Genomic DNA, 14,457 nt, shown 5'->3' with positions numbered 1-14,457 from the left:
TACTGGGCAAGTTGTCTTACGCCGCAGATGTCAGGTGCCGCAGCGCCTGGCGTGGGAGTCTCTCTGGGATGCAAAGCAGGAGCCCCTCGGGAGACCTCTGACCTCTACCCGGGCTTCTGGAAAGTGGTGCGAGCACACGCATCGGGTCTCGGTTCCCTCTTCTGGCTGCTCGCCCCAGACGCCCCGAGGTTTCTCGGGCCTGAAGCTGCCTTCACAGGAAGGAGTGTGGGGCCGTCACAGCCACGTGGCTCCCAGCATCTGGGCCCAAAGCTGTGACAGTCTGTGGTCTGGGGCATCCCCCGAGCCCACACTGCCCCCGGTGCCCGAGCATCAGGAACTACCCCAGCAGCTGCACAAAGTATCTTTTATTTGTGACGTACAAATACAACCAATGCAAAATGAGATCATGTTTTCCCTTTGATTCCAGTGATAACAAGTTGCTAAAGAAAAAACATATATCAAGGAGTTTATCTTCAAAGTTTCCTCTAAAAAACCACAAAGGGTTAAAAAGAACCATACATGTCATGTGCACATTTGACATCAACAAAAATAACCTGAAATAGAGTGAATACAACTAAGAAAAAGAATCAAAAAATATTGTAATGTGCCCCAAACAAACAATAAGAAAGCCTGGCAAAGGCCTGCGATGTTTCTCAAAACCAAGACCTGGAGACGTGGAGAGAGACTGACGGCTGAGAACGAGGGGCTCCAGCCGACCAGAGCGGCATGCTGGTCTCCGGCAGCACCTCGCCCGCCCCAGCCCTCACCTCCCGGGCGGCCCTTCCAAAGCGGCCTGCACGGCAGGCTGAGCAGCGGCTGGCACCACGCGCCCGGCCATCAGTGGGCTGGGGGGCAGCTGTCCAATGGCTGAAGAGACGACATACACTGCACTCACCTCATGTGGGACTTACACTGGGAGTTCCTTTTGGTCCCCTTGAGTGGGAGGTATCAGAAATCCATGATCTAAGACAATAAATAGTTATCATTCCGTGTCCTTCGAGAGGCTGGGATCAGAGGAAACATTCTTCCTGAACATGCCTGTCATTCCATGATTCTTGGAAGGAGCCCACTGATGCCCTCTCAGAAACTGAAACTCTCCCTTTCGAGTAAAGTCCCTGGGAGCCAGTAGGACGAGGGCACAGGTGGGCTTATTCCAGTGTAAAGCTGCAGGGCCCAAGGGAGTGACCCATGCCACAGCTGGTGGGGTCAAGAGCAATGGGGGGGGGGATGCTCGGCGGAGGCTGGGCCAGGTGAAGGAGGCTGTGTGCATAGGCCCCGACACAAGCAGGGACCCAGGGGAGAAGCGAGGTCAACCCCGCGGAGACCCGCCAGCACAGATGCCTGAGTCAGGGCAGAGGGCGGGCTGTGGGCAGACTCTGAGGTCAGACGGCCCGACAGACCCCTCCAGGACAGCAACTTCAACAAGGCGAGAACTTTAAGACATTCCTGAAAGCAGAGCCCAGGATGTTTGGGGGAGGCGTTAGGTGCTTTTTCCTGGATAAGGATTTGGTCATTTTTTTCCCTGGATGGGGAACAAGGCCTAGAGATGAGGACAAGTGTAAGCTCTGACCCTGCACTCTCTGTCTTGTGAGGAAAGGAAGCCCCCGCCCCACCCTGGCTCCACCCCACTGCGTAGGGCGATACCAAAGAGAGGCGAGCAGCTGATGTGGCCACCTAGGCGTTGCCGCTGCAGCCTGCGCTGCTGGCCAGGGCAGTGGCTCTAGTGCCTCACTGAGGCAGCGAGGGGCGCGGCTGGGGAGTGCAGGCAGAGGGCCTGCTGCTGGCTGGGGGCTCTCTGGAGGGGGGCGCCCCATCTGCAGAGAGCTATCAGCACCAAGATACGAGCAGAAACAGCACTGAAGATGCCAGGAGTGAGGGGTCCTTCTGGGGGAAGACCGTGGGCTCCCTGATGTTACTCCCCCCTTGAGGGTAAGGACGGAGGTATCTAGGGCGGGGGAGAGACGCAGGGAAAGGGCGATGGAGAGGAAGAGGCAAGATCTCTGTTTTTTTCTACGAATAAAAACTCAAGTCACTGCCATGAGATCAAGAGGTTCAGCATAGAAGGCGGCGAAGTCCAAAAGCCCAAAGCAGCAACTGTCCCCACACGGGCCGCATTCGAGACCTTGTTCCTGGTCCTCTCAGCCCCTCTCTCACTGATAGCAGGAGAGGCGGGCAGCCTTCTTCCAGCGTCGACTGGTCTCCTGGAACGGCTCCTCTCTGTAGACCCATAAAAGCTAGAAAGAGCACCCTTGCTTCCCTGGGTCATGGCACGAAAGACCTTCCCTCGGTCTCCATCAGCACGTTCCATCCACAAAGCAGGAGTCTCTCTGAAGCCTCGCTCTACGCCCAGACCTTACACCCAGTCCATTCCTCTCCGGGGACTGGCCAGACCCGACTCGGGGCTCTAGGACTTCCATAACGGCGGGCACAAACACCCCATTTGTCCAAGCATGTGGCAGGGGATGGAGGGGCTTGTCAGGAATCCAGCTACAGAGAAGTCAGGGAATCTTACGCTCCAGGACGCAAGAGCGGAGCGTGCGGACGGCTTCATGCCTGGGCCTGCGCCAGCCCCGCCCTCAGCACCCCGCGGGCTGTGCTCCCTCCTGGCACTCTGCTCCTCTAGGAGCCAGGAGGAGGGACAGCTCGGGCTGCTCCTCCTCGGGGTTCCGTGCCCTCAGGGTGCAGCCTGGCACGCGCAGGGCTGAGGAGGCCACAGCTGAGGGCACCTGGCAAGCGGCATGAGACGAGGGAGGAGAACAGGCCTTGGAGAGAGCGTTCTGGCTTGGGACTCAGTGGCAGCAGCCACCACAGTGCCCGCCCGCATGGGAGTGCTGACTGTCCCCGAATTTGGTCCTCCGGCTCAGGATCTCGTAGGAGCAGTCCTCCCCACAGCAACCGGACATGCTGGGGGAAGAGTCATCGATTTCGAATCTGTGGGGCAGGAGGACAAGGTCGGCTACAGGGAGGTGACCGCCTCCCTCCCCGGCCTCACGACTTTCCACCAGCCACACTGACGAGACCCCCAGCTGCAAGGGTGCAGGAGGAGGGCAGTGACCGAGCCAGAGGACACTCCCACGCCACCCCACAAGTCTCCAACCCCCAAGACCACTGGACTGGGAGCTCAGATGTCCAGATGAATGGGGGCTGGGCCCAGGAGAAGGGCACCGGGCAGGACCCCCCCGCACCCCGAGTCCCACACCAGGGCCCAGCTCCTTACTGCAGTGCTTCTCTGAAGAACTGGTAGGCACCATGATTGTGCTTAAACACCGTTAGCATAACTTTCTTCATCTGTGTGCTGGGAAGAAAGCAGAGAGAACACCTTCCAGAAAGAGACAGATGCTAAGCCGTGCTCTCTCCCCCAGGCCTCTGCCTGCCTTCTCCCATTTGCCCGAGAAGCACTCCCGAGCCCCAGCCCCGTCCCGGCACCCACAGTGCACAGTGTCCCCGTCAGGGTGCCGAGGAGACTGCACAGGCAGCGGCCCCGCTCCCCCTGCACCTGGCTGGCTACTCCGCCTCCTGCCTGCACCCCCATCACGCACTGAGCTGACGGCACAAGATCTGGGGTCACAGCAGGGCCGGGAGTATCTTGCCGATACTTCTAGATCCTTTCTTTCAGAACATTCCCATGAGTCGTGTCCTCCGTGAAGGCTCGAAGGACGGCAGATGCCTCAAACGCAGCTCCTTCCCCGTGGGGGGCCCTTACCTATTGGCCATGAGCTGCAGGATCTGTATGAGGAACTTCCCCAGGCCTTTCCGCCGCACCTTGCTTTCCAACTGCACTTCATAACTGGGTGACGGAAGCAGAGACATGAGCGTGAGGCGGCGGCGGGTCCTGACAGCGGGCCCACAGCCCGACAGGCACAGGGTGCTCTGTCACCCGGCTGGAGCACTGTCCAGCTGTCCGCCCCCCAGGCCACGTCCCCAAGCTGGGGCTCCTACCAGTACAAGACTTCATCCCCGCACTCCACGTCAAACCGGAAATGCGAAAAGGCAACGGGGATGGAACTGTTTTCCCAAGCAATGAGGTACCAGGCTCGGTCATCTGTCATTTCTTCCCGTTTCTCTCGGTCCTTCCAGCCCCACTCGCTCTGCTCGTACCTGGGAGATTGGGGCGCGGTCAGGACCAGGGACTCTGGGAGAGCAGAGCGGCCTGGGGCAGGGACCCGTCCTGTCGGGTGCACCTACATGGTCTGCATGTTGGTTTTGGTCAGGTCGAAGGCCCAATCCACGGTGGCTGGCTCCAGTCCCGACACTCGCTTACATTCGATGGAGACATTTAACCTGGGCGGAGGAGAGGAGGCAGGTGGAGCCGGCTGCTGGCCCCACGCTGGCAGTGGGCGGGCCTGACAGCAGTCCATCCACACAGAAAAGCCAAGCCTCGCCTTCTCGGACAGGGCGGACAGGGCTGAGGCAGCTGCCTGGGCAGGAACTAAGCCTTTTGGGCTCAGATTAACAACTGCCATCACGGGCCCACCACCCTGACCGCGAGGCCCATTTCCTGCCTCCCCTGCACAGCCCCGGGCCCTGCCACCTCCTTCTGTCCGGCCTCGTCTGTAGTTCCTGATTTACACTCATCTCTGTTCCCTTGGTTCCTGCCTTGAGGCATTTTTATTCTTACTTTAATTCTGGGCTGACTCCTCACCGGGTTCCCTTGGGACCTCTTCCTTCTTATCTACCTCTCTCCTTTGAAAGTGTCTGGGCGACCTCTGACCCTCCGAGCAGACTGTGGCCCATACCCCGCTCTGATGATACAGCCAGCAGGGTCTCAGCTGATCAAACAGGGTGGAACCCGGTCCAACCTCACAGTGTTTTCCTAAGCTAACAAATGCTATAGGCGTTCAGGTGTCTTAATCTGCTAGTTACTTCTAAGTGAATTTTAAGTAAATTACAGTTAAACGCCTTGGCCACACTGTGAAATCGCATTCTCCAGGAAGTGCCGCATTCTGAAAGTACCGAAGTCGGCTCCTCGAAGTCCTCGCAGAGCGACACAGCAGTATCTCTCTGTGGCTTCTGACACGACCCCTCAGAGGCGGCTCCCACTGGAACCCGCCCTCACTCGGCTGCCGGGCACACTCTTTGAGCCACACATGTGCTCAGCCTTGTAAGCCTGAAACTTCCTGGCTCGTTGAGTCTTCCTTTCTTTGTACGTAGTGACCATGCAGTAGTCAGAGATGCCTGAACACGGCACTGCATCTGTCTAAGCTTTTTATTTTCTAAAAAGCAGTCTGTAGGCATAACACTCCGCTACTCTGAGTCAAGTTCATGAAAGGAGGATTGCGGCCACGCGAAGCACACAAAACTCCGGGCGCTGAAGGACCCCCGAGTCAGCTGGCACTGACCGCTTCAGAGCTGCTGCATATTTCTGAAAGTCGGTAGGAATGTGGAGCATGGATACTAAGAGTTAGCACAGGACGGGATGGCTAAACTATGTCAAAGGCCTTCCCGGAAGCTGAATGACAAAGCTACCAGAGGAACTGCACTGTGTCTGGTGCAGACAGGAAGGTGAATGAAAACACCGATGCGATGTTATGAAATCAAGACACCGCCAAGAAAGGCAGAGAGCATTTCCTACTTCAGTCTTTGCTTCATAATTCATATACTTGCATTTATCTATCTTGTCCGGTAAAAATTTGTACCAGCTGCTACTTACAGAGCTGGATACATTCTTTTTCCTCCTTAAAACAATTTCGTGAGGTCAGCATCTTCACTCTATTTAACAGATTAATTAATGTGGCTTGCAGAGTATGGCTCACTTGTCCAAGTATAGATAATAAGAAGCATGGTTATGATTCAAACCCATAGCTGTGATTCTCTAAAACCAAAACCCCCATTTCCCCTTCAGCCAGAGCATCTCTGATAAGACAAATTATGCATCCCATTTTATAAACCAAGAGGACAGAAAGGGGAGGGGGGCTTTAATCAGGATCCCACGATAAATTGGATTAGTAGTAACTCGGTGGTAATATGGCGAACACTGATCTAGCTTTTAGGATGCTCCAGGCACTAATGCTTTATACCTAATCCTCCTGAGGATTCTATTAGGAAGGTGCTATTATTAGACTCATTCTTGATTAGAAAATTGAAACACGGAGAGGTTAAGTGATTTGTGCAGGGTCACAAAGCCAGTAAGTGGCTTTTAACAAGTATACCATACACTGAAGGGAAGAGCATTGGATGGGGAATTAAAAGCCCCCTTGGCTGCCAGAGAGAAACTCTGTAAGCTCGAATTTCATTCAACTTCTCCGAGCCTCAGTTTCTCCCTTTATAGGAGGAAAGAGTCAGCCCAAATGATTTTTCAAGTGTTTCAGCTCTATGATTCTTCGTCTGGAGAGAATAACACATCCTAGAGACATCGGTCTGAGATTACGCAATCTTTGCTCATTTATAGATTCCTCTGTCACCCTCACTGGGGGCATTTTATATCATCAGGACACCAGCCACCATTTCTGCTTTTTCCTAACAAAGAAGAACGAGAAAATTGGAGTCTGAGGAAGCCCACTATGGAAAAGGGAAATTCCTCAAGACATGCAAAGAGACAAAGTCAGGAGCGCGGAACACTCACCCATTCCGATCATATTTCTTGAACACTGGGAAAGCCTCTAAGGGGTCTCCGAGCTATGGAGGGAAAGAAAAGAGGATTAGCACAGACACAGGTGTGACAGGGTCACGGACTCCACCCTCACGTCCAAGTCTGCTACAACCCACCTTGGGAGGCTGAGCCCCTGGGCCCGGGGACTCCCTCAGACAGACCCTTCATCTGCCTCAGCTCTGAGGTCACGTGTCGGAGGCTCAGGAGAGGTAAGTTAGCTTCACTTGACAAGACTTTATAAGCCTAATGCTAATACTGGCCCGTGGGCATACGACCTGCTCAGCACTCACTGGACCCAAAGGAGGGAGGCCACTCAATCAACTTGTGTATGTCTAAGAAGCCCCCAACTAACCTCACCCGGTCAAAACCCGAAATGGAAAATCACGCCCCTGAGACACATCTTCGTAAGTGTGGACTACTGACTGAGTGGACTAGAAGAAGAATAAAAAATGGGAGATGAAGGTGGCAGGAAGCATGACCAGAATCTCTCCGGTTCAGCTTGAAAACTGGGTCCGTGTGGAGCTCAGATTCACGGCTACTCCATCGACTGCAGCCCCTTGAAACCAGGCGGCCGCGTCTTCCCGGGCCCAGCGCAGCCTCTGGGACTTCGTGGCCAGTCAATGTTTGAAGGAATGAATGAGAAAATAATACATTTTACAAGGGACGTTTCCACCCTAAAATGCAAAATCTTAACGAAAATTTCTCCAGACTCTCTTCTACTGGTAAGGAGGAAACCCCCAGAGAGGAGCGGCCCCTTCCATTTGAATCTGCATTTCCCTGCCCACGTGGGCCAGCCAAACTCCTGCTCCTTCTGGCGCATTCTCCTCGGCAAGGAGGCAGCGGTGCGGGTGGGTAGTGACACAATTCTGCCACACGGTGGCGCCAAAAGAAGTAAAATTAAGAACCAAGTTGCAGTCCCCGGAGGAAGGGCCTGGGGAAGGAGGGGAAAGTCACCCTGTTGGCGGCATCCACTTTGGCACAGACAGCGTCCATGGCCGCTCGCTCCTCCAACCGCTTCTGCTTCTTCTCCTTTGCTTTGCTCGACTTCCTCTGCAACAGGGAAAGGCAAAGTTGGCTGCAGGGGCTGTGGCCGACCAAGACCTGCCTTTCCCTTTGCGGAACTGAAGGGTCTGTGTCCACAGGCCTGGCCTCAGCGGCAAGAACTTCCAGTCCCAGCTGCTGCACGCTGGCTGGGGTGGGAAAGATCCAAGCACGCTCTAGTCGTGAGACCCTGGGAGTGTCACCAACTGCTCAGCTTCCTTGTTAGGAAGGAAGAGTATCGACCCTTAGGACAGCTGGGTCACTGTGAGGACCCAGTGAGACTACGTGACGATGCCTGCAGCAGAGCCCAGCCTGAGTGGGTACCTAATAAATATTCACCCCCCCATCCCCCCCTAAGGAGGGAGCAACTAATTTTAGACACAATCAGTGCAAGTTTCAGGGAAGAGATGGCCTCTGAGGTGGCTGCTGACAGCTGTTCCTGAGTATAGGTTTATTCAAAGGCTTTTCGGTGTCTTCCAGCTTCCGGTGTGGGGGCAGCCCCTCTGGGAGCTGCGCCCCTTTCTAAACTAAGGCCAGAGTACTCTGGCTTAAGGACACAGCCGTTCCCCAGAAGAGCTGCTCAGCCAACGCCAATGAGTGGCAGGCACACCACCCACCTAGTGGACAGGGGAGAGTGAAGGGCCCCAAGGGGTTCACCTGGGGACAGAGGCCATGCTGACACATGGCCAGCAAGGCCAAGTTGCAGCCACGTGGGCAGCAGGGAGGAGCAAAGGGAGGCTGTCCTTGCACAGAGGGGCAAACGGCGAACCACCCATAACCGCATCTGGAGCAGATCCTATCCTGAGGCCCGTGTGGGGTTCCCTCAGGCCTAAATGGACCTGCTTGTCCTCCTGTGAAAGCTGGTAACACAGGGAAAGAGCCCAGCCCTGGAGTCTGACGAGCCTTATCCAAAGGCTCTTTCTGCTTCTCAGGCCCTGTGGTCTTCGGGCAAAACACAGCCCTGCTCTGAGTCCCTTCCCTCGTCTGACGAGGCGGGCCCTTCGCATCTCCTTGGAAGTGTTAAGCCCATGAAAATGAGGATTAATATGGCACATGCTCAATAAATGACAGTTCCCGTTCTCACTCCCAAGGACCAGAGTAGCACACTCAGCCCGAACCCAGAGGCACCCCGGAAGCACTGGTAAGGTGGCTCTGCTTTTTACCAACAGCCCCCCTCATTTCCCTGAGCTCACCAAAAAGAGGTTCTGTTACCTCCAACCACACCTTAGCAGACTGATTGGTCCCAGGAAAGGGTAAGTTGAAAACCAGTGGCTGGGAATGTTTCTCAGGATAAACTGCATCCTCGGTTCCCCGAGGAGGGACACTGCTTGACTCTCACCTCAAGACACCGAGGCAAGAGTTCGGACACCAGGAACTCACAGAGACTGCTCCCCTGGGTGCAAACTCGCCCAGCACCAGCTGTTCATTATCTGCAGGCTGAGCCCTGCGCTGGAAGCCAGACTAGATCCCATTTCTTACCTCCCTAAAGGAAGGAACAAACGGAAGGGAACAGGCTGTCTGCACAATGCTGGGATGGGCAGACAGAATAAGCCCCTCTCTAGCACATACAAATTTTAGAGCATCTATCTTTTTCTTTGGGGAAGCTGGGTTTCAAGACAACATTGAGATACGCTCAGCTTGCAAAGCGTTTTCACAGCATTGTCTGGTTCAACTCCCAGGGCAGAAACCATCATCGCCCTTACACATACAGAAACTGAGGCTCAAAGGGATGGTGTGACTCATTCCGAGTTCCCCAGAAAGTAAATGCCAAAGGGGAGACTCAACTCCCGGGGTCGGCAGCAGATCCAGGGTTCGTTCTACCAGGGAGAGCCTAGGTCAGTGTCAAAGACCTCAGCCTGGCCAAGGTTAAGGTCAAGATGAGACTTAAGGAGTCCTCAAGGCAGCTATTCAGCAATTCATTTCTCATTACCCTTCTGGCTTGGTAACCACAGGTATGACACGCCAACACAGTGGCACCCCGAGCCCTACCTCCACACTGGGGTAGGGGTGAGGAACAGGGAAACCTGAGACACAAGGCCTCCAGGGCTGTGTGACCGGGCAGAAAGAACATGAGCTTTGGCGTCAAGTGGGCCAAGCCGATGTTCCCCCTGCCGCCCCCTGCATGGCCTGTGAAAGCAACTCAACCCCCAGGAAAATGGTATTGCAATGCTGGCCTCACAGAACAGCTGCAAGAACCGGTCAGGAGTCAGCACACCTCCACGGCAGAGGCGGCTCCCCTCCTCCACGCTGCATGCTGGCTCTCTCTTAAGAGGATGCAGAGCTGAAGGATCAAAGGTGCTGAAAGAAAGAGACTCCCGGGATCCAGACAGCGCCGAGATGTGGGTTCCCTCCGTAGCATCTCGTGTCTGAGCACATGAAGTAAGTAATTCCTAAGCACGATCAGCAGGAGGGCCAACCCCGGGCCTCCAGATTTATGGGCTCATTCATGCAGGGCAACAGGCGAGCCAGGCAATCCTCAGAGCGAGGCTTGGGGCTGCCACGGCTCCAGACTGCAGACCATGAAAGAGCCCCTTTAAGCGCTTTGCTGCCTGCACACGGGGTGAGGCAGGCTGCGGCAGGCTGGGCCAGACAGGCACGGGCTCCCCTACAAACCTGGCGCACACGAGGGAAAGTGGTCTCCTACTGTTCCAATTAGCTTTGCCCTGCCTTGTGGAGGTAAGACTGTCCTGTGGGGACACAGAGAAGTTCTCCTAATTAAAATGGGAAATAAGCACGGTGAACAGTAAAGCTCATTGTGGTTAAGTGTCTTTCCCAAGGGAGCTTTATATAATAACAAGAGTGTGGGATTTTGAGTCAAGAGACCTGGATTTGATTCTCGGCTCTTCTACTTTATAGCTGTGTGACTTTAGGCAAGTTATTTAATCTCTTTTCAGCAAGTAACTCAGTTTCTCTGAACCTCAATTTCCACATCTAAAAAATGGGGCTAACAATGCCTACACCTCCCAGGACTGTTGTTGAGGACAAAATGCTAGAAGGTACTAGATACAGAAATACTTTACGGTAAGGACTTCTGTTTACAAGGACCCACTAGTGTCAGATGCTCTGCCAGCGCTTCCATAACGATGATTTATTTTGATCGTTACAGTAACTGAACAAGGTACGTGTGTGTGCCCACCTCTTTGATGAGAAAACTGAGGCGCAGAGATAAGAGAACACTCAGGGTCACAGAACCAGTGAACAGAATTCTCAAAGAGGTCTTGCTCTCATGCGCTCCCTCCACTGCCACTAGACTGCACACTCCATCAGGCAGAGGTCACATCTGCATTATTTCCCAGTGTATACCAGTGTTCAGCAAACCATAGGTACTTAGTTCATACCTGATGAATGAATCATCCAGGGTTCAAATCCAGGTCTGAAACCTAGATTTCATGCTCCTTCTACTACATCAATTACACTTATATGGCACTCATTGTTATAAAGCGTGACATAAACTGTTTTCACATGCAGCTATGAAACTCCTCCCTCTGCTACTCTTATCAAACTAGCATCTCCACAAGCAGTTCTCTGATTGCTCGGCTCACACGGAGGAATTTAAAAACACAAAAACATCAGATGAGGGCAGGAGGCACCTCTCAGAAAAAGGATTTGGCATCTTGTAGATTTTCAGTGTCAATACCTGCATCCCACAAAGTATTCAGGATTCAAAAAGAACCTGCTGTGGGCAAAGGGAGACATATCTAAATTCTAATTCCTAAGAGACAACATATCTGTGGCAGCGGGCAAAAGAACTTTGAGAAAGATGCTCCATCTGATACGGCTCTCTTTCTAAGCCTGAGGTCAGGCCGTCAGATGGAGCTGGGCCCTCTGTTGGAGGGTGACGAACTTCCCCACAATGGAGTGGGGCGTCCACAGCCCCGACTCGTGAGGCCATGAGGAAAATGAGAGGTTTCCAGCTCCATTTCAGGGAGGAAAATTCAAGTCTCTTTTGCAGTGAGTTTTAGGCCAGAAGAGACTAGGTAGGGGCCGTTCCGAGAAACACACTTGTAAACTATCAGTAGTAAGACTGGGGCCCTAAGGGAAGCAAGGATCACAGTATCTCTGAAGCCTGCCAACGAGGAAGTGTTAAACCAAAATGGCACGTCATGCTTCTTGTTTTCTGCTTAGCCTGTAGTGGCTGAGGGTGGGTAGACACTTACCGAGTGATACTTGGCACACGGGTTTTATTTACGTTCAAGAGCTGAGTCTGGGACCTTTCAACCAAGTCTAGGTTAAACGTGCTGAAGTCTCTAGACTTGATTTTCTGCATGTGAAGTATATAGTATCGAAATCCCTTGTTGAAATATGGTGAATGTTTTGACATGGATTACATAAAGTGCTTTGACATGGATTAGACAACTATTTTTGTCTAACAAAGTTGATTTGTTCAGTCAATAACTGAGTGAGAAAAAAATATAGGTTATTAACAGTAGGGACAAACCCAATGGGTTAAAAATAGCACAAATCTATTTTGGATAACTAAAGACTGAGAATACAAACAAAAATACCAGCCACCTATTTGGCCATTTACATCCACTATTTCATTTGATCCTCGAATCTCTTCTAATGGGTATCATCTTCATCACATAGATGAGGAAATTCAAATTCGAATTCAGAAAGGCCATGTCTCAATATCATGCCGCTAGCCAGTGAATGGGATTGGAACTGAGGTAGCTCTGGCTCCAAAGCCAGGGCTCCCCAAAGGTGGAGGAAATTCCATGTAAAAACTAATAATATACACAGGAAGCGCCGGTTACATTTTTAGGAGAATGACTGATGCTACTCTATTTGGCACTTGGGATGGTGAACTCATAGAAACTTGTGCATAACTTCTGCCAAACCTCTATGAGCACGTGCCAAGGAAGGGCAAGAAATGCAACTCCAGGCGGCCTTGCACAGAACAGGTGGTCACTGTGCGTCCGCGGCTGCGGCCACCACCTGGTCCCGCTTCAGTCCCCGGCCCGCCTTCTAAACAGCTTCTCCGTGCAAAGCCACCGGCTGTACTAAGACTGCTAACGACCCAGGTAATAATTAGCACCACCTCACTGCATCTAGGGGGCCGGGAAGGCAGGCCTCTGTTGGAAAGAGACCGTTTCAGGAGGTGGAGCCTGGTGGAAAGGTTTCGAAAGAAAGTAGAGGAACGGGCTCCACTGAGAATCCGAGCAGCAGGAGGCACAGCGGCCGGGAATTCGGGAGACCAGAGTCGGGGTCTGGCCCCAGTCACTGCCTGTATGACCTTGGCTGGGTGTCTTCTTTTCTCTGGGCCTCAGTTACCTCCAGGCCAGGAGTGGCCTAGGATGCGGAAGCCGCTAAGCTCGTGACAACCAGGTGACGGTGACCCCTGGGGGTGCAGGGATACCCCAAGGTTCGCGCTGGGGCAGGGAAAGGCCAAGAAGGTAACAGGTCATCCATCCAGGAAGGCAGGACCGACGCGAGGGGCGGGGGGCACCCAAGGAGGTGGGGCCTGGAGAAGGGGCCTCCACAGGGGATTCCCGGGCTGGGACCAGTATGGGGACTCTTCGAATGGGGGAATCAGGTCATGTGGGGGCTGGGGGTCACGTGAGGCCGGAGGGGATCGGGGTCACGTGAGGGGGGGTCAGGAACAATGGGGGCGCAGGGGGCGAGGGGAGCGGGGAGCGCTCCCAGCCCTCGAGTCTCCTCTCCCTGCCTCACTCACCCCCATGGCGGCAACGGCGGCGGCAGCCCTCAGCTCCTCCTTCCCACACTTGCCAGCAGGGAGGCGGCAACGGTGGCTACGGCGGCAGCGGCGAAACCAGAGCGGCCGTGGCCCCGCACCGCGCATGCGCCTCGCAGGCCTCCCGCGCGCCCCGGTGGGCACTGCGCCTGCGCAGACGCGGGGAGGGGGCTCGCGGGGGCCGGCGTGCAGGTGGAGAGCTCCGGGGGCGGGCCGAGGGTCTCGCAGCCTAAAGAGGCGGGAGGCGCCGAGCAGCGTCGCGCTGCGAATGACGTAGCCCGGGCCCGCCCCCTTCTGGTCAGGCTGCGTCTGTAGCCATGACAACGGCCGCGCCGGGCTGAATGCCGCCGGCCTCTGGGCGGCGGGGTGGGTGGCCTCGCCACCCCAGCGCTCCGCATCTCTGGGGCCCCGCCCAGCCCCAGTCGGCCAGAGGAGCAGCCACCTTCACAGACGACCAAACGCGTCACAACTTCTGAAGTACTCTTTTGAAGTAGCCCCTCCTGTAACCTTTCGGGCAGTGGGGAACTCTTTGGAACCGTTCCGACCTTCTAAATCGTGACCTCTTTAAATTCTTTTCTAACCAGAGTCCCTTTATTCATTCATTCATCTTGTCACCATTCATTCACTCTCCATTCATTTGCTCTCTCAATAAACGTTTACTGGCACCTACGCTGAACCGAGCCCAGGGGCCACAGAGAGAAGCAAAATACCCGTCGCAGTCCAAAACACTGTTTAGAGAGGAGACAGGCATGGAAAGTGGCTGGTGCTGGGAAAGTGAGACCCCAGGCCTACTAGACAGTTTTTCAGTCTATTCCCAAAAACCAGAACATGACCCCTGCATGACCTGCATCAGAACCACCCTGGGAGCCTGTGCACTGTGCGCACCCCTGGGGCCTATCCCCAGAAAATCCAGGGGAGGAGCCAGAGTCTTGGCTTCTAAGATCTCCCCAGTAGGGTCGAACACAGGAAAATTGGAGAAACGCTACCCTAGACTTAAGCTTCACAGACTATCAGACTTTGCTCATTGTCTAATCTGCAGTGCTTCAGTATAATGAAGGCCCCCCAAAAGGTATGCAAGCAACATTTGCTGAGTGGTTACTGTATGCTAGGCGCTGTTTCTGGCAGCAAAGAAAGC

General features: G+C 54.2%; 1 protein-coding gene across 1 annotated transcript; it reads right to left on the bottom strand.

The window, feature by feature from the left end:
• Nucleotides 1-350: 350 nt before the first annotated feature.
• On the bottom strand, nt 351-13,457 carry NAA40 (N-alpha-acetyltransferase 40, NatD catalytic subunit). Its single transcript, XM_016118522.2, has 8 exons — nt 13,305-13,457; nt 7,544-7,639; nt 6,563-6,615; nt 4,186-4,281; nt 3,940-4,098; nt 3,704-3,787; nt 3,218-3,295; nt 351-2,931 (listed from the first exon to the last, which is right to left on the bottom strand). The coding sequence occupies exons 1-8, from the start codon at nt 13,428-13,430 to the stop codon at nt 2,790-2,792; spliced, it is 834 nt and encodes a 277-aa protein (XP_015974008.2). The 5' UTR covers nt 13,431-13,457; the 3' UTR covers nt 351-2,789.
• Between the last annotated feature and the right edge of the window lie 1,000 nt (nt 13,458-14,457).

The sequence above is a fragment of the Rousettus aegyptiacus genome, unplaced genomic scaffold (genome assembly GCF_014176215.1).
Source record: "Rousettus aegyptiacus isolate mRouAeg1 unplaced genomic scaffold, mRouAeg1.p scaffold_m13_p_5, whole genome shotgun sequence".
NCBI classification, from domain to species: Eukaryota; Metazoa; Chordata; class Mammalia; order Chiroptera; family Pteropodidae; genus Rousettus; species Rousettus aegyptiacus.
The sequence above is the reverse complement of the archived record's forward strand: the minus strand, read 5'-3'. Positions and strand labels throughout refer to the sequence as shown.